The 20,423-nt window shown below is 42.3% G+C and overlaps 1 protein-coding gene across 2 annotated transcripts in view; it reads left to right on the forward strand.

Annotated features, from left to right (window-relative positions):
* Positions 1-3,417: 3,417 nt before the first annotated feature.
* slc35f4 (solute carrier family 35 member F4) overlaps positions 3,418-20,423 on the forward strand; it is a 125,456-nt gene continuing 108,450 nt past the window's right edge. The window contains exon 1 of one of the 2 annotated variants that reach the window (XM_067991557.1): positions 3,418-3,679. In XM_067991557.1, the coding sequence (XP_067847658.1) occupies positions 3,484-3,679 (196 nt within the window). In that variant the 5' untranslated portion in view covers positions 3,418-3,483. The remainder of the gene's footprint in view (positions 3,680-20,423) is intronic. The other variant, XM_067991558.1, reaches the window with a different exon arrangement.

Genomic DNA, 20,423 nt, shown 5'->3' on the forward strand with positions numbered 1-20,423 from the left:
TTAAAAAAGCATATTGGATCCTGGGCTTTATAAATAGAGGCATAGAGTACAAATACAAGGAAGCCATGATGAACCTTTATAAAACACTGGTTCGGTCAAAACTGGAGTATTGTGTCTAGCTCTGGGCACCGCACTTTAGGAAGGATGTGATGGCCTTAGAGAGGGTGCAGAAGAGACTTACTAGAATAATTCCAGGGATGAGGGACTTTAGTTATGTTGATAGACTGGAGAAGCTGGGGTTGTTCTCCTTGGAACAGAGAAGGTTGAGAGGAGATTTGATAGAGGTATTCAAAATCATGAAGGGTCTAGACAGAGTAGATAGAGAGAAACTGTTCCCATTGGTGGAAGGGTCAAGAACCAGAGGACATAGATTTAAGGTGATTGGCAAAAGAACCAAAGGTGACATGAGGAAAAACTTTTTTACATGGAAATATATCGCCGTTCCTTCATCGTCGCTGGGTCAAAATCCTGGAACTCCCTTACTAACAGCACTGTGGGAGAACCTTCACCACATGGACCGCAGCGGTTCAAGAAGGCAGCTCACCGCCACCTTCACAATGGCAATTAGGGATGGGCAATAAATGCTGGCCTCGCCAGCAACGCCCACATCCCATGAACGAATAAAAAAAAACATAACGAGTGGTTAGGATCTGGAATGCACTGCCAGAGGGGGTGGTGGAGGCAGATCCATTCATGGCCTTCAAAAGGGAACTGGATAAGGGAACTGAAAGGAAAAAAATTGCAGGGCTACGGGGATAGGGCAGGGGAATGGGACTAGCTGGATTGCTCTTGCATAGAGCCAGCATGGACTCGATGGGCCAAATGGCCTCCTTCCATGCTATAACCTTTTTATGATTCTAAGATTATTCACCTTCTTCGGGAGATGAAATAAATTGAAGTCAAACTATGATAGTGCAAATTTCACATGGTATATGGGAATGGATGTTCTTGTTCTATGGTCATATTATTATTGATTGATATTGAAGATGGTAATAAATAGAAAAAGTTTCATGTGACTAGTGACTATCAGAGTTCTGTGAAAGTCCGTTCTGGGTCCCCTGATGTTCACATTATGACTTGAGAAATAACCCTTCTTGTAAAATGATTTTCTAATGACACTGAGCTATATAGCTAGGTGACAAATATAAAAGAGATAAAAGGTCAACATAGAAATATTTGATATGCCCACCAACATTTTTTGCTGTATTTTGCAACAGAAAAATCAGAGGCAGAGATTAAGCAAGCTAAGGAGAGCTTCATGAAACAGAACCAAAAGAAACTACAAAGAGAAATGGACAATAGCCATCAGACGAGGTTTAATTTCAATTAAATACAAAAGCACAACAGTATCAGAAAGATAACTACCAGATCAAAATGATTTAGCGGGAAATTTATAAAGGCCACCCTACACTATAGTTTTGAAAAGGGGCAAGATAATGGTCTGACATGTAAATTAATTGTGTTTCGACACCGAAGACAGTTCTATTCAATAGCAGAGCTGGTGTGTTTTGCTTATTGCTGTTCTTTGATTATCACTTTATGTTTATTGATTAAACTATATTTTGTGTTCTTCAGATGCTTTGATTTTTTTTTGTTAAGCTATCTCTACACACTTAGATATTTGAAGCTTTACCATTTTCTTGTATGGTGAGCATATTTTCCAAGCTGCTTCAGCTTGTTATCTTACCTTCATTACTGGAGTGCAGTGGATTAAAACATTCATTAGAAGCTAGCCATCTCTAACTATTGCTATAAGGAAGCTGTAGTGTGACTTAATTCCTTCAATAAAACAAAAGAAAATATTACCAATGGTCTCTGTAGAATGGGTTTGCATGGAGTTTTATTTTCTTCTCAATTAACCTGACACCAGGCCTATTGGTATTACTGAAGTAAAAATATAATTCTTTACTGCTCTTTATGTTTCAAAGGGTAAAAAATACCTGTCTCCTTCATCTGAGATAAACATTTTATTTTAAATTACAACTCAGAGATGTTGTCAGCGACATGCCTTTTCCCTTTTAAAGCACTGGACCTATTAAGTGCAGTTGGTACCTCTGTCTTTTGGGAGTTATTTTGTTAATGAATTTGTAGATTTTTTTGAGGGGCAGCCATGGGTTATGATTCTCTTGTGGGAAGAGGTCATGCTCTGGTAAGGAAATACATTTCTCTTTGTGATGTGAGCTATTTCAACATTCTATCTGTGAATTTCAGTCCAGGTTCATTTTTCTTTAGTTTGACTGAAGTTAATCATTCTGTAGTTGTTTAGTGGGGACCCTAGCCTTAAACTGACAGTACAATCAAAATTTAACCTGCAATGCAATTAAAGCAATCAATGGCAATTATTGGGTTTTCTTTTGTAACTATCCTTATTTTCACTTCCTACCTATAGTCAATGATGAAAACTGTATTGATTAGTTAGTTTGATTAAAACCAATTTTGAAGGACGCAGTTAAAAGTACCAGTGACACGATCCTTCTATTATTAGTCTAAAAACTAAACCAAAGTAAAAATATGTATTGTATATGGTCACCACCATATTCATTTATAGGTTTAATGTAAGATATTTAATCATTTGTTGCAATTAGCATTATATACAACATATGGATATGAACTTTCACACTGTGATAGTTACAGAGAAGACATTCTAGTGACTGATACACAATTGTTATTAAGCGGTTATTAACGTTTTAGTGCGCTTTACTTTTCTATCTTTACGTCAGTTCAATCTACCAAATGATTACAAATCACATCGCTATTCGCACCAGCATCGTTATGCGCGGTCATTAGCTGGATTTATGTTTTTCTGGTTGTTGCTCGATTTCTAAAACAAGAGTGGCTAATTTTATAATAAACATTTCGCCCAAAAATCTGAAACTTTAAATCGAATTTTGGAATGGAAGTTTGACTTTTAAAACTGAATTAAAAGCACATCATAATTTCCAAATTAAATCTTTCCTCCGCCACACCCAGTGCAGTCCAAATACAGTTAGTCCTCTCGCCTTGATTTTAAAGGCGGCATTCTAACCATTCAATTCTTCGCTACTTCCAACACTGAGCTAAGGCTTTTCACGAAAGAGCAGAGCGTTGTTTAGCGAGGTCCGTGTGTGTGTGGTGTGTGTGTATAGAGGGGGCGGTTTGGTGCAAGGCTGTTGTTCACAGCCAGTGATCTCTGACGCAGATCTTCGGTGTAACACTTCTTTTTATTTCTTTAAACGAATGCAACCAGTTTCTAAGTTTCCATTTACAAAAAAAGAAACATTACAGCGTAGCTTTGTCCATTGCTTTGTAGCTGAGTGTTTTCCCCCTGTACTGTATATAAAACCTGCTGTTGCCAATGATGTGGGACACTGCGCTGGGTTTGCTAGGTGAATGCAGGGCTGCCCCCTAGATGTGACGGTGCTGTAGTGGAGAAGGGGGGGTGGGGGGTAATCTTTCCGACAGCATTGAGTGACGGAATCCAGCTCCCTGCTCACTCACAAAACCATGCGGAGACTGTCGGACATAAGTCTGCACCTGAACCAGCTCAAGTATCTCTCTCCTTCGCCCTCCGAAGACCAGCAGTGCTCCCGATCCTTTATGGACGTCAAGGCTGCCTCCAACGGGGTTTCCACAATCGAAGACAGGATTTTACGGATCACGGGATATTATGGCTATTACCCGGGATATTCGAGTCATAAAAGTAAGTGAAGCATTAGTAACCAAACTCCTGGTTAACGATGTATGTGGAGAAGCGCCTTCTGTTTGCTTTCATTGGCAGAGTTTCTAGTGGCGATTATTTTAAAGTTCTGACACCAGAGTCATTTGCTTTAAATAAGATTATCTGCCAAGAATTGAATTGAGTATAAAATTTAGGGAGTAATTTCGACGTCTAATTCCAATTTCAAATCATTCACAACTCTTAAGTCCTCACTGAGATTTTGTATGTTTTTTGGGGGGTGAAAGGGGAAAATATTGTGGGGAAGCCGAGCTCGGCCCGGGTGCAATGTGTTCAGTATTCCCGGTGCATAACATCACAGATTGGTTGGTTCAATCCGAGGGGTGAAATGTCACCTCGATTTTACCGTGAATTCATTCCCCACAAGATTGTCATTTTTTAAAATTAAAGTGCGGAACATTTTTCCAACATTGATTTAGTTTGGTATCTTTAGGTTTCACTGACGGTCGAAGATAACATTTATGTAACTAATAGTGCTGATGTCCTGGGCTCCCTTGTGAAACCCGTGTGTAAAAGAACACGCATACATGGTGGTCCCTTGGGGAATTGTAAAGTAAATAGAAATGGGATTTCAGTGGATTGCAGCAATGTGACTTACACGACTGTGAAGCAAACAGTGACCTAAACAACCTTAACGTGGACTGTGGTTTGAGATGAATCTTAACAGAGTGATGGCTGACAATATTTTTTTCTTTTGGTACAATAACAGGCAGGTTAAATTCTCTTGATGCTCCAAACATTGGTTTTCTACCGTGTTGTAATTTATACGTTGGTGGATTTAAGTTTGTTGCCGTATTTTGAACGACTAATGGTGATCTCACTGCTGCATCTACTCGAGAACGATGTTAAATAAAAACAAAGTCCGCGCTGGAAGGCGCTGCATAGACATCGCGCATGAAGTTTTTTTTAATTGAAGGCGAGGGGGCGGAGCAATGCAAAGATGAAAAGTTCCAGCTTTTTTTTTTGGCGATAAAAGTATTATGATAGGGATCTCCGTGTGCCGAACAAAACATTCTGCTCCTATTAGATAAGCGGTGTGGAATGAATGGCCAGAGTCCGGTTAACAGGGTGCCCATTAAACAGTGGGCACTGTACAAAGCTCAGCTGGGTCTTCAAAGGCCCAGGATGGTGAACTCCGAAATGCCAGTACTGCGGACAGATGTTTTTGTCAGTGCGACGTCTAACCGATTGCTGTATAGCTCTGCCGGGGCTGGTGTTCGGTAAAATTGACTGAAGTGGCGCCAGGATGGGAATCAATTACACTGGGATCCTTTAAAACAAAAGCAACCTGTTACTGTATACGGTTATCTTTTAGCTTAATGTTTTATTTACACAAGAGTTGCTGTCTATAAATCGTACAGCAGGGAGTATTAAAACCAGAAAAGCGATTGTGTTTATTCTAGATCAATGGATTATTTCCCAAGGGGTTCTCGTTCAGACTATGATAGCTACAAGCTGTTACCTGACCCGAGATTGGGGAAAGGTTACTGTGTCCTTTCGATCATCCGTTCCTATAATTGAAAAGCTGATGATTTTACTTACAGGGTGACACTCGATAGCCCAGAGGAATAGCAGAACAGGGATTCTCGTCCCTTTTCGGAGGATTATTAAACTAACGGGAATGTCATTCTAAATTATCCAAGTTCTCACATCCTCAATTGATAGTAACATAGCCAGGAGAAGGCCGTCGGTCCATCTAGCCCACCTAACCACCCTAAATTCCATTTGCAGACAAAACATTTTCTACTTCCTTTAAGGTTTCGTCCATCACTCGTGCAGGAAACCGTTCCACATACTTATCACCCTTTTAGTGAAAAGAAGTTCCTCCTGCATTTTCTGTTGTCCTTAATTTCTAAATATGACCGCTTGTGCTTAAATTTTGTACAAGGCAGAAAAACTTACTTGGATCCAATTTGTCCAAACCTTTCATAATTTTAAACACTTCTATCATATCCCCTCTCAGTCATCTCTTTTGAAGAGAGAAGAGACTCAGGATAATCAATCTTTCCTCAGACGTCATTCCCTTTAGTTCTGGAATCAATGTGTAGCTGTTCTCTGTGATATTGTCTATCACTGTGGTATCGTCACATAATGAGACCAGAGTGTGTCTCCATCAGTTCTTCCCAGACATTTAATTATATACTTGATGAGTAAACTTGTATCAGAACAATAGATTATATAATGTTGTTATATTCTTGTTCTGTAAAGCATTGTTGAGACTCCATCTGGAGTACTGTATGCAGAGAAAATATTGACCTTAAGCAAATACAGAGATGAGCAATCAACGTTAATTTAAATTATCAGAAAATGTTAAGAAACGTTGGCTTGTTTTCTTGGAAAAAAACTTTTTGAAGGGACAGGGTTGAAGCTTTCAACATTATAAAGGGGATTGACAACGCTGATCCTTGAAAATTGCTCACTATTGGGAAGAGTTCAAAGACCGGAGGGAAAAGAACATTTGACCCTCTCTGACCCTCAGTGACAATAAGGCAAACCCCTGGAGGCCCCAAACCCATTAGTTTGATCAACTTGTTTTCCAAAAAATTATCCAACACCTTCTTGACGGACTGCAAAGAGTTGGTCTTCACTACCACCTCGACAACCCTGTGCCGCAGGTCGATCACCCTCTGAAAAAAATAGAACTTCCAGACATCCAACCTCACTCCCTGCTTTCCCAGTTTATATGGGTGGACACAAGTTCTACCTGACCGATCACCTCAAACACTTTGGGGTACAATTCTGGGGTTCCCGAATCTCCTGCTGTAAGTTTGGTTGAAATCCTGGAGAAATGGTGAGAAGATCTGTTTACAGTGTTTCTCCAGGGTTTCTGCTGATGCTCTGCCGAAGTTATGGTGGGAGATTGGTAGAACCCCATGAAAATTCCAGGCATCTATCAATTTGCATGTTGTCAATGCCTTTAATAGTTTTTTAAAAATTGGCAAAACTGGCAAGGCTGCATTTATTGTCCATCCCTGGTTGCCCTGAGAAGAAGTGGTGAGTCTTTATCTTAAATTGTTGCAGTCCTTGTGGTGATGGTGCTCCCACAATGATGTTAGGTAAGGAATTCTAGAATATTGGCCCAGCGATGATGAAAGAATGATGATTTATGTTCAAGTCAGGATGGTGTATGACTTGGAGGGCAATTTGGAGACGATAGTATTACCACAACATGCCTGCTCTTGTTCTTCTTGGTGGTAGAGGGAAGGGAGGTGTTGTTGAAGTAACCTTGTTGAGATGCTGCAGTGCAACCTGTAGATTGTACATACTTGCAGCCACAGTGTGCCATTTGTTGAGTAGGTCGATATTGAGTCCAGTGGCAGAGGCATTGACTAAGCCAATTGCTGTGTTCTGGATGAATGTTGTTGCAGCTGTACCCATCCAGGAGTGGTCAGTATTCCATCACACTTCTGACCTGAGCCTTGTAGATGATGGAGCGGCTTTGAGTGGTCAGGAAGTGAGGGACTCATCACAGACTACCCAGCCTCTGCTGTGCTTTTGTAGACACAGTGTTGATATTGCTGGTCCAGTTAAGCTTTTGGTTAATGAAGACCCGCAAAATGTTGATGGTGGGGGACTTAGTGATGATGTTGCCCTTGAAGGCCAAAAGAAGATGGGTGGATTGTCTCTTGTTCAAGATGGTCATTACCTGGCACCTATGATACCTGTTATCTGCCACTTGTCAGCCCAAGTCAGGATGTTATCCAGCTCCTGCTGTAAGGTGGCTTGGGCTGCTTTATTATCAGAGGACTTGAGAATGAACTGAACTCTGTAGAACCATCAGTAAACAGTTCCACTCCTGACCATATGACAGAGGGAAGGTAATTGATGGAGTAGCTACAGATGATTAGGCTGAGAATGCTTCTCTGTGGAACTCTTGCAGTGATATTGTGTGGCTGTGATGAATCGACTTTGACCATATTTCACTGGAGGGCTTTCCCTTTGCCCCCATTGACCTCAGTGTTGCTAGGGCTCTTTGGTGCCATACTCTGTCGAATGCTGCCCTGATGTTGAGAGCAGCTACTCTCACTTCTCCTCTAGCATTCAGCTCTTTGTGTCTACGTCTGGCTCAAGGCTGTGATGAGGTCTGGAGCCGAGTGGTTTTGGTGGAATCTGATCTCAGCATAGGTGAGCAGGTTATTGATGAGTAGGTGTCATTAAATAGCACTATTGACCATTTTACTGATGATTGGGAGGAAGGTGACATGGTAATTGGCTGGGTTAGATTTAACCTTTTTTTGTGCCTGGGCAATCTTCACATTGTCAGGTTATTGGCAGTGTCATAGCTGCACTGAAACAATTGGGCCAAAGGAGCAGCTCGTTCTGCTGCACCGGTCTTTAGCATTATAGCTGGGATGTTGTCAGGATCTGTAGTCTTACAGTGCACTCAGCCACTTCTTAATGTCACATGGAGTGAATTAAACTTGCTGGACACAAGCATCCATGATGGTCAGCACTCTTCAGCACTTTTAGCTGAAGACATTTACTTCACCCTTGACTCTTGCACTCGCATGCTGTGCTGCACCATAGTTGAGGATGCAGATGCTCATGGTGCTTCCTTCTTCTGTTATTTGCCTGCATTTCTTTTTATTGCCCATCCTTAGTTGCCTTGAGCAGGTGGTGATGAGCCTTCTCCTTGAAAAGCTGTAGTTCTTGTGGCGATGATGCTCCTACCATTCTTGACTAAATGTGATGTGGCTACAGTGCTTTGTTCTGATCGTTGGTTGGCGGACCACTTAGCTTTGTCTATTGCCTGCTGGTTTTGGTGTTTATCCCTGCATAGTAGTTTCACTAGATGTGTACCTCATTCTAAAGTATGCCTCATGCTGCTCCCGGCATGCCTTTCTACACTCCACTTTGAACCAGGGTTGATTTTCTGGCCTGATGGTGATCAAGGAGTGAGAGATGTGCTGCATAATGAGTCACAGATTGTGACGGTATACAATTCTGCTGCTAATGATGGCCCTCAGCATCACATGGATGCCCAGTTTTGAGCTTCTACGTGCTTGGTCTGTCCCACTTAGCACAGTGGTAGTGCTACACTACACAATGGAAGATGTCCTCGTGGTGGAGACAAGAGTTTTTCTTCACAAGGCCTGTGCGATGGTCATTTCCACCATTGCTATCGTGGACCGATGTCTGTGATAAATAGGTTGGTGAGGATGAGGTCAAGTAGGTTACTTCCTTTTGTTGATTGCCTTACCATCTAATGCAGCCCAGTCTGCATCCTTCATGATTCGGCAAGCTCAGTCAATGACGGTGGTTGAAGTTACCACCCAGAATACATTCTGTGTCCTTGCTCCCCTCAGAGCTTCCTCCAAGTAATGTTCAACATGGAGGTGTACTCGTGCATCATTTGAGGGGAGAGTGGTAGGTGGTGATCAGCAGGAGACTTCAAGGGGTCCAGATTCAATGTTGAGGACTCCCAGGGCCATTCCTACCCGACTGCATACCACTGTGCCCCACCTCTGCTGGGTCTATTCCGCTGGCGGGACAGGACATAACCAAATGATCATGATGGTGGAGCCTGAGAAGTTGACTGATAAATATGATTCTGTGAGTACAAATATATCAGGCTGTTGCTTGACTAGTTTGTGGGAAAGCTCTCCCAACTTGGGCACTAGTTCCCAGATGTTAGTAAGGAGGACTTTGCGTTGTTGACTAGGCTGAGATTGTATCAGTCTTATCATGATATAATGCCTGGATTGTTGCCGATAGGTCGGTCCAATTTTCTTATTACAGAACTTCATAGAGATTGTTTGCTTTCTAGGCCATTTCAGAGAGCATTAATAGTCAACCACATAGTGTGGGGCTCTTCTCACACGTAGATCAGACCAGGAGTAGCAGACTCCCTTCCCAAAAGAACATTAATGAACCATTTGGGTTTTTACAACAGTTGGAAGCTTTTGTGGTTATTTTTCCTGGTGCTGGCTCATAAATTACTAGATTTATTGAATTCGGTTACAAAACTTTGAATTCGCAACCTTTGGGTTGTTGATCCATACCATAACCTCCCAAAGATACACAAAGCCAACACAACTCAGCACCCACGGACCAGTTGAACCAGGAACACTTCTCACCACGATGGACGTCTCGGCACTCTACACCAGTATCCCCCACGATGACGGCATCGCTGCAACAGCATCGTACTCAACACCAACAACAGCTAATCCCCAGATGCCATCCTACAACTCATCCGCTTCATCCTGGATCACAATGTCTTCACCTTCGACAACCAGTTCTTTACCCAAACACACGGAACAGCCATGGAGACCAAATTCGCACCCCAATACGCCAACATTTTCATGCACAAGCTCGAGCAGGACTTCTTCACTGCACAGGACCTCCAACCAACGCTATACACCAGATACATCGACGACATTTTCTTCCTATGGACCCATGCCGAAGAATCACTGAAGAGACTACACGATAACATCAACAAGTTCCATCCCACCATCAAGCTCACCATGGACTACTCCTCAGAATCGGTTTCTTTCTTGGACACACGAATCTCCATCAAAGACGGGCACCTCAGCACTTCACTCTACCGCAAGCCCACGGACAACCTCACGATGCTCCACTTTTCCAGCTCCCACCCTAACCACGTCAAAGAGGCCATCCCCTATGGACAGGCCCTGCGAATACACAGGATCTGCTCAGACGAGGAGGAACGCGATGGACACCTACAGACGCTGAAAGACGCCCTCGTAAGAACGGGATATGGCGCTCGACTCGTCCGACGGGCCACAGTGAAAAATCGCATAGACCTCCTCAGAAGACTAATACGGGATGCAACCAACAGAGTACCCTTCGTCGTCCAGTACTTCCTCGGAGCGGAGAAACTACGCCATGTTCTCCGCAGCCTTCAACATGTCATCGATGACGACGAACACCTCGCTAAGGCCATCCCCACACCTCCACTACTCGCCTTCAAATAGCCACCCAACCTCAAACAGACCATCGTTCGCAGCAAATTACCTAGCTTTCAGGAGAACAGCATCCACGACACCACACAACCCTGCCACGGCAACCTCTGCAAGACATGCCAGATCATCAACACAAATACCACCATCACACGAGAGGACACCACCCACCAGGTACATGGTTCATACTCCTGTGACTCGGCCAACGTTGTCTACCTCATACGTTGCAGGAAAGGATGCCCGGAGCATGGTACCTTGGCGAGACCATGCAGACACTGCGACAACGGATGAACGGACACCGCGCAACAATCGCCAGAGAAGAGGGTTTCCTCCCAGTCGGGGAACACTTCAGCAGTCAAGGACATTCAGCCACCGATCTTCGGGTAAGCATACTCCAAGGCGGCCTTCGAGCCACACGACAACGCAAAATCGTCGAGCAGAAATTGATAGCCAAGTTCCGCACCCATGAGGACGGCCTCAACCGGGATCTTGGGTTCATGTCACGCTACACGTAACCCCACCAGCGAAAAAAAGTTATCTGTTTTTAATACAACGGGTCATTCTCTGTCTTTCTCTTCCTTTCGGATGTTTCTCCCTCTCTCTCTCTGTCTTTTGTTCTGGCCGTTTGTATATTCGGTGGTCCTGTCGGTAACATCTCTCTGTCTGAACACTTTGATTGCCTTGACAACGGGCAGTTGGAAAGATTATCTGTAATCACCAGGTATTGTTCTCTGACTATAAATGCGGTAACCTTCCATGGAATCCCACACTCACCTGACGAAGGAGAAAGCCTCCGAAAGCTTGTGATTTTCAAATAAAACAGTTGGACTATAACCTGGTGTTGTAAGATTCCTTACATTTGTCAACCCCAGTCCATCACCGGCATCTCCACATCATACAATAACCACCAGACTACCATATCCTGTAACTGAATCATTATCCTCAATGTCTACACCTCTTGTGTACAGAAGAAGTTTATATCTTCTATAGAACCATTACCTTAATGTTCTAAAATTTGTTGGTGACTTATATAATTTTTGCTTTTACTAGTGAGATTTTAAAGAGATCACTGTGTGTATCACTGGGATAGAAATTTGACCAGATTCAGCCCATTAAATGGGCCTAAAAAGCTGCAACAAAGCCTAATTTTGGGGACCAACATCCTGCGCCCCTAGGGTGTCTGAAAATGTCTGACTCAAAATTGCACCGTGCTGCCCCGCTCAGGATTCTTCAGCAGCTGCTGTGGCCTAAGCTTGGTGTATATATTCTGGGTAAAAGATGGGGCTTACAGATATTTTCTATACAGAAGCATGGAACAAATTCAGCAAAATTATAAGTAGTTTGAAAGGTCCCAGTGTTTGGAAACCAGTCTAACTTGTATTGTCATCCAAGAATTGCCCTGCATATTGCACATAGCTCACATCATAATCTCCTCTGGGAGAGTAATTTCTACACAGAATTTTGTGCTTTCATCAATGCATTAAGCTGGCACTGCAGGCATGTGTACACGCATGCAGCAAGACCTGGACAACATCCAGGCTTATAAGTGGCAAGTAACATTCACGCCAGACAAGTGCCAGGTAATGACCATCTCTAACAAGAGAGAGTCTAACCACCTCCCCTTGACATCCAACGACATTACCATCGCCAAATCTCCCACAATCAATATCTGGGGGTCACCATGGACCAGAAACTTAACTGGACCAGCCATATAAATACTGTGGCTACAAGAGCAGGTCAGAGGCTGGGTTTTCTGTGGCGAGTGACTCACCTCCTGACTCCTCAAAGCCTTTCCACCAACTACTAAGCACAAGTGAGGAGTGTGATGGAATTCTCTCCACTTGCCTGGATGAGTGCAGCTCCAACAACACTCAAGAAGCTTGACACCATCCAGGACAAAGCAGCCCGCTTGATTGGCACCCCATCCACCACCCTAAACATTCACTCCCATCATCACCAGCGCACTGTGGCTGCAGTGTGTACCATCCACAGGATGCACTGCAGCAACTTGCCAAGGCTTCTTCGACAGCACCTCCCAAACCCACCACCTCTACCACCTAGAGGGACAAGAACAGCAGGTGCATGGGAACACCACCACCAGCACGTTCCCCTCCAAGTCACACACCATCCTGACTTGGAAATATATCGCCATTGCTTCATTATTGCTGGGTCAAAATCCTAGAACTTCCTTCCTAACAACACCGTGGAAGTATCTTTCACCACACAGACTGTAGCGGTTCATGAAGGCGGCTCACCACCACCTTCTCAAGGGCAATTAGGGATGGGCAATAAATGCTGGCCTTGCCAACCATGCCCACATCCCATGAATGAATGAAAAAAAACGTTAAGGAACATTATATTTTCACTCCATTCCCTTTTTACTTCCCTTGGTTGAAATGCTTTCAGACCTCTCCTGATGCTGCTTGAAACTGTACAGTGAGGTGACTGAAAACTGTGCAAGTGAAGCCTGGGGCGATCTACCAGTTGATTTTTTTTCCTCCTTGTGAAGAGTGCCTAGCTTGGGCTCAGAAGTTCCCTTGAAGGTTAATAGGTAGGAGTGCGAACTTGCAATGTGTTAAATTTCAGAACCTGTTGAGGTTCCAGTACACTGTAACACTGCACCAAATGCAACTTCTTCATCACAAATTATTTTCAAACAGTAGTTGATATGAAACAGAGAAGATATTTATTACCACATCTCACCTATGCACCTTTTCATGAAGAAACATTGATCTAACAACATTTCACGCAGAGAAGAAAGACTCATCTTGTGTTCTGCTGCAGCATTTAATCCTTGAAATGTCTACACTTTTTTGTGCTCCATGTTAATCAAGGGCACTGCAAAGGTGATGGCACACCTCATATTTTCACCACATATGTTCTAGAGCATAGATGGAAATTCTCAGCGACTGTTTTACATAGAATGTACAGCACAGAAACAGACCATTCGGGCCAACAAGTCCATCCCGGTGTTTATGCTCCACCTGAGCCTCCTCCTTCCCTACTTAATCTAACCCTATCAGCATATCCGTCTATTCCTTTCTCCCTCATGTGTTTATCTAGCTTCCCCTTAAATGCATCTATGCTAGTCACCTCAACTTCCTCATTGTAACCACTCTCTGGATAAAGAAGTATCTCCTGAATTCCCTATTGGATTTATTAGTGACTATCTTATATTTATGGCCCCGAGTTCTTGTTTCCCCTACACCTGCCCTATCAAACCCTTTCATAATATCAGGTAACCACTCTGTCTTTTTTCTAAAGAAAAGAGCCCCAGCCTGTTCAATCTTTCCTGATAGGTATAATCTCCCAGTTCTGGTATCATCTGAGTAAATCTTTTATGCACCTTCTTCAGTGTCTTTATCTTGCCAATAGTAATGTAATTCTGAAGGATGTAGAAAGGTCATCAGCAAGTATTGCATAAGAAATCTGCTACTGTACGCATTACCAATCCCTTTAGATGAACTGTAAATTATTACAGAAATATTGGAAGAATTAGCCCTTTTTATATGGAGCCGCTGGGAGACAAGTTATATTTTATTGCTTTTTTTTGCTTTTTTGGATGTCCAGTTGGTTAATGAGTGATTGTCTTTGATGTGGCAGAATTAATGCTAATTAGTTGACAAAATGCCAGAAAAAATTATTTACTACAACACAACACTTTCCTTAGGCATTAACAACAAATAATTCAAATTACATGGCAACAATTAAAATGAGAATTTACATGCAGTTGCCCAGTTCTTTTGAATTCTTTTTTTGAACATTTTAGTGAAAATTATTTACCAGTATCCTATGATCCAAGTATACATCCTCATCTAGTTTTAGATTATTTGGCACGTTGTTACATTGATTAATGAAGTGGGTCTTGGAGTAAGTACTTAAAATACTAAGTACATATTTTTTCCTTCATAAATTTATTCTTGGAAAAAAAAACAATCTCTTAAAGGTTTCTCAGTAGAACCCTGGGGGTAGGCACATGAAAAGAAAGTAAGAACATAAGAAACAGGAGCAGGATTAGGCCATGCAGCCCCTCGAGCATGTTCCGCCATTCAATAAGATCATGGCTGATCTTCTACCTCAATTCCACTTTCCCACCCGATCCCCATATCCCTTGACTCCCTTAGAGCCCAAAAATCTATTGATCTCATTCTTGAATATACTCAACGATTGAGCATCCATCCATAGCTCTCTGGGGTAGAGAATTCCAAAGGTTCACAACCTTCTGAGTGAAGAAATTTCTCCTCGTCTCAGTCCTAAATGTCCGACCCCTTATCCTGAGATTATTCCACCCAATTCTAGACTCTCCAGCCAGGGGAAGCAGCCTCTCAGCATCTACCCTGTCAAGCCCTCTCAGAATCTTAAATGTTTCAATGAGATCACCTCTCATTCTTCTAAACTCCAGAGAGTATAGGCCCATTCTACTCAATCTCTCCTCATGGGACAACCCTCTCATCCTAGAAGTCAACCTAGTGAACCTTCATTGCACTGCCTCTAAGGCAAGTATATCCTTCCTTAGGTAAGGAGACCAACACTGTACACAGTACTTCAGGTATGGTCTCAGCAAAGCCCTGTACAATTGCAGCAAGACTTTCTTACTCTTGTACCCCAACCCCCTTGCATCAAAGGCCAACATACCATTTGCCTTCCTAATTGCTTGCTGTACCTGCATATTAAAGTTCTGTGATTCATGTACAAGGACACCCAAATCTTTCTGAACACCAACATTTAATAGTTTCTCACCATTTAAAAAATATTCTTTTTTTCTATTCTTCCTACCAAAGGAATAACCTCAGAATTCGCCACATTATATTCCATCTGCCATCTTCTCGCCCTTATTTAATCTGTCTATATCCCTTTGCACCCTCTTTGCATTCTCCTCACAGCTTACTTTCCCACCTAGCTTTGTACCTATCGTCAGCAAACTTGGATACATTACACCCAGTCCCTTCATCTAAGTCATTGATATATATTGTAAACAGCTGAGGCCCAAGCACTGATCATTGTGGCACCCCACTAGTTACAGCCTGCTAACCTGACAATGACCCATTTATTCCTACTCTCTGTTTACTGTCCGTTAACCAATCCTCTATCCATGCTAATATATTACGCCCAACCCCATGAGCCCTTATCTTGTGTAACAACCTTTTATGTGGCACCTTATCTAATATCCTTTGAAAATCCAAATATATTACATCCACTGGTTTCCCTTTATCTACCTTGCTAGTTACATCCTCAAAAAACTCTAATAGATTTGTCAAACACGATTTCCCTTTCATAAAACCATGTTGACTCTGCCTAATCATATTATGATGTCCTAAGTGCACAGTTACCACATCCTTAATAATAGATTCCAGCATTTTCCTGACTACTGATGTCAGGCTAACTGGCCTGTAGTTCTCTGTTTTCTCTCTCCCTCCTTTCTTGAATAGCGGTGTTACATTTGCTACCTTCCAATCCACTGGGACTGTTCTAGAATCCAGGGAATTTTGGAAGATCACAACCAACGCATCCATCATCTCTATAGCCACCTCTTTTAAAGCCCTAGGATGTAGGCCACCTGGTCCAGGGGGTTTGTTGACTTTTATTCCCATTAATTTCTCTAGTACTTTTTCTTTACTAATATTAACTACTTTAATTTCCTCACTCTCATTAGTCCCTTGATTCTCCACTATTTCCGGTATGTTTTTTCAACTGTGAAGACAGATACAAAATATTTATTTAATGTTTCTGTCATTTCCTTACTCCCCATTATAATTTCTTCTGTCTCTGCCTCTAGGGGACCCACATTTACGTTTGTAACTCATCATTTTTACATACTTGTAGAAGCTCTCACAATCTGTTTTTGTATTTCTTGCTGTTTCATTCTTATGTTCTATTTTCTCCCTCTTTATCAATTTTTTGGTCATCCTTTGCTGGTTTCTAAAACTCTTCCAATCCTTAGGAGCTTACTACTCTTCTTGGCAACATTGTAAGCCTCTTCTTTCAATCTAATACTATCCTCAACTTCTTTAGTTAGCCACGGATGGATCATTTTTCCCGTGGAGTTTTTATTCCTCAATGGAAATGTACATTTGTTGAGAATTATGAAATATTTCTTTAAATGTTTGCCATTGCTTATCTACCGTCATATCTTTTAACCTAATTTCCCAATCAACCTTAGCCAACTCACCCCTCATACCAGTGTAATTGGCTTTGTTTATGTGTAAGACTCTAGTTTCGGACTTAAGTACGTCACTCTTGAACTCACTGTGAAATTCTATCATATTATGATCACCTACCCAGAGGATCCCTTGCTAAGAGATTACTAATTAACCCTGTCTCATTATATAAGACAAGATCTAAAATAGCCTGCTTCCTGGTTGGTTCCACGATGTATTGTTGTAGGAAACTGCCTTGAATGCATTCCATGAACTCGTCCTCCAAACTACTTTTGCCAATTTGATTTGCCCAGTCTATATGAAGATTAAAGTTCCCCACGATTATTGCATTATCATTGTTACTAGCTCCTCTTATTCTTTGATTAATACTCTGTCCAACAGTATAACTACTGTTCAGGGGCCTATACACTACTCCCACCAGTGTTTTCTGACCCTTGTTATTTCTTATCTCCACCCATACTGATTCTACTTTCTGATCTTCCGAGCCAAGATCCTTTCTCACTACTGTCTTTATCTCTTCCTTTATTATCAGGGCTATCCCCCCTCCTTTTCCATTTTGTCTGTCTTTTCGAAACGTCAAGTACCCTGGAATATTTAGTTCCCAGCCTTGGTTACGTTGTAACCACATCTCAGTAATGGCTACTAGATCAAATGCATTTGTCTCTATTTATGCCATTAATTCGTCTATCTTGTTACGGAAACTTTGTGCATTCAGATAAAGCGCTTATAATTTTAACTTTTTACTATTTTCCCCTGTTTTGACCTTATTCACTGATGCACCGTTACCATTAAACTCTCTGTCCCTTCCTGACACACTCTGCTTATCTTTACCCAAATCGCTACACTGCTCTATGGCTTTGACTTTTCTCTTTAGATTTATAGATTTACCCTTACCTGAACCCTCCTCCTCCAACCCCCCCCCCGCCCCCACCTTTTTAGTTTAAAGCCCTATTTACCGCCCTAGTTATTCAATTCACCAGGACACTGGTCCCGGCCCGGTTTAAGTGGAGCCCATCCCAACAGAACAGCTCCCTCTTTTCTCAGTACTGGTGCCAGTGCCCCATGAATTGAAACCCCTGTTTCCCACACCACTCTTTGAGCTATGCATTTAACTGTCTGATCTGTTTGACCCTATGCCAATTTGCGTGTGGCTCAGGTAGTAGTTCAGAGATTATTACCTTGGAGGGAGATGATAACGCCTGGATCCAACAAGTAAATGCCTTTCCAGCACTGCTTGTGGGCCCACCCCTGACCTACCAAGTAAATCTTCCTTCCCCACGATCAGACCTCACCCTGCAATCGGCCAACAACCCTCCCCCGTGCGATCCAATCTCTTTCCCCGATCTACGATCTCTCCCCCGACCTCCACCATCTCCCCCAGGGTCATTCCAATCTTCCCTCTTCCTCTGATCTCCCCTCCCCCCCATACCGCCCAAGACCTTTTCACTCTCCCCAAGGCCTTTCCGATCTCCCAATGACTTTCTGATCTTCCTCCAATCTCTCCCTCCCCCCTCTCCGCAGGCCTTCTCGCACAGCAACCAATCAGCCTCTCAGAGTGTCTGGCTGCCAGCTGGGAAATGGAGACAAAAAAATTAAATGAGGCCCTGCCGGTAAATTCAGCTGGACCTCCAGGTTACCTGAATTTCCGGGCTTTCCGGCCTCTAAAACTAATCCCCTCCACTCACCCGCTTCCTCCCCGCCTCCCCATAAATATCAGAGTCAGAAATAGTGATGTTGCCCATTTAAGTGGTAATGAACTACTGAATGTGACACCAGCTGGTCCAATCAACTGTATGAGGTAAAAACATTAGCATCAGAGTACAGCCACAAATCCTACTTTGGAAATGCTAGAAAATTGAGTTATCGTTCACATTCATGCTGTGGCAGTCTTGTGGAATTTTAGTCATTTTTATTTGTTATATTTATGGATGGAGATCTCTTTTTGAGTTTAAGGAGTGGGGCTCTTGAAAACCATTTCACTTAGTTTGGAAAGTAATTTGCAGACTGGATAATCTTATTCCTATATTGCCACAGGCTGCTTGGATTCCAACAACTGATGTTTTTAATAAGATCTCTTAACCATAATAGAAAAAAAGATATTGCAAAAATAGAAGCTGCAGGATATCTTGCCTCTATAGTAATATTCACTGACAAATATAGATGAAACATTTAAGGCCAGTGATCATAGGCTACAACAGCACATTAAACAAGAGAAAATACTACATACAACATACTCAGATACAAAATTGGCTAAGGGACAGAAAGCAGAGCGTAGTGGTGAACGGTTCAGACTGGAGGGAAGTGCACAGTGGGGTTCCCCGGAGCTTGGTATTAGGACCATTACTCTTTTTGATATGTATTAATGATCTGGACTCGAGTATACAGGGTATAATTTCAAAGTTTGCAGATGATACGAAACTCAGGAATGTAGCAAACAATGTGGAGGATAGTAATAGACTTCAAGAGGACATAGACAGACTGGTGAAATGGGCAGACACATGACAGATGAAATTTAACGCAGCGAAGTGTTGGTAGGAAGAATGAGGAGAGGCAATATAAACTAAATGGTACAATTTTAAAGAGGGTGCGGGAACAGAGAGACCTGGGGGTATATGTACAAAAATCTCTGAAGGTGGCAAGACAAGTAAAGAAGGATGTTAAAAAAGCATATGGGATCCTTGGATTTATTAATAGAGGCATAGAGTACAAAAGCAAAGAAGTTATGCTAAACCTTTATAAAATGCTGGTTAGGCCTCAGCTGGAGTATTGTGTTCAATTCTGGGCACCACACTTTAGGAAGGATGTCAAGGCCTCAGAGAGGTGCAGAAGAGGTTTACTAGAATGGTGCAAGGATGAGATACTTCAGTTATGTGGAGAGACTGGAGAAGCTGGGGTTGTCCTCCTTAGAGCAGAGAAGGTTAAGAGGTGTTTTGACAGAGGTGTTCAAAATTATGAATGGTTTTGATAGAGTAAATAAGGAGAAACTGTTTCCAGTGGCAGAAGGGTCGGTAACCAAAGGTCCCAGATTTACAGTGATTGGCAAAAGAACTAGGGGCGACATGAGGAAACTTTTTTTTACGCAGAGAGTTGTAATGATCTGGAATGCACTGCCTGAAAGGGTGGTGGAAGCAGATTCAATAGTAACGTTCAAAAGCGAATTGGATAAATACTTGAAGGAAGAAAATTTACAGGGCTATGGGGAAAGAGCAAGGGAGTGGGACTAATTGGATAGCTCTTTCAAAGAGCCGGCATGGGCACGATGGGTTGAATGGTCTCCTCCTGTACTGTAACATACTATGATTCTTTGATACATATTCAGTTGGAAAAATCTCCATTTTTAAAATATTTTAATGATGTTAGGACAACACATCCTGAAGAACTTTGAGAGGTTAGCCTTCCTTGTGCATGGCTGTGCTGCCTGAGCAGTTCCATTTCATTTCCAATTTTAAATTGAATTGCTTTGTAGGGATGATATGACATACAAGTTCCAAGTGTGACTCATTCACTAACTGAAAGCAATAAATCTAGAAAACGTCAATTTGAAAATGCTTTTCTGTATCCTATTGTCAATGCTGTTTGGCTGCTTTAAAGGCTGAGTAAATAAAGGATTTTTATTGATAACATTGCAAA

The sequence above is a fragment of the Heptranchias perlo genome, chromosome 10 (genome assembly GCF_035084215.1).
Source record: "Heptranchias perlo isolate sHepPer1 chromosome 10, sHepPer1.hap1, whole genome shotgun sequence".
Taxonomy (NCBI): domain Eukaryota; kingdom Metazoa; phylum Chordata; class Chondrichthyes; order Hexanchiformes; family Hexanchidae; genus Heptranchias; species Heptranchias perlo.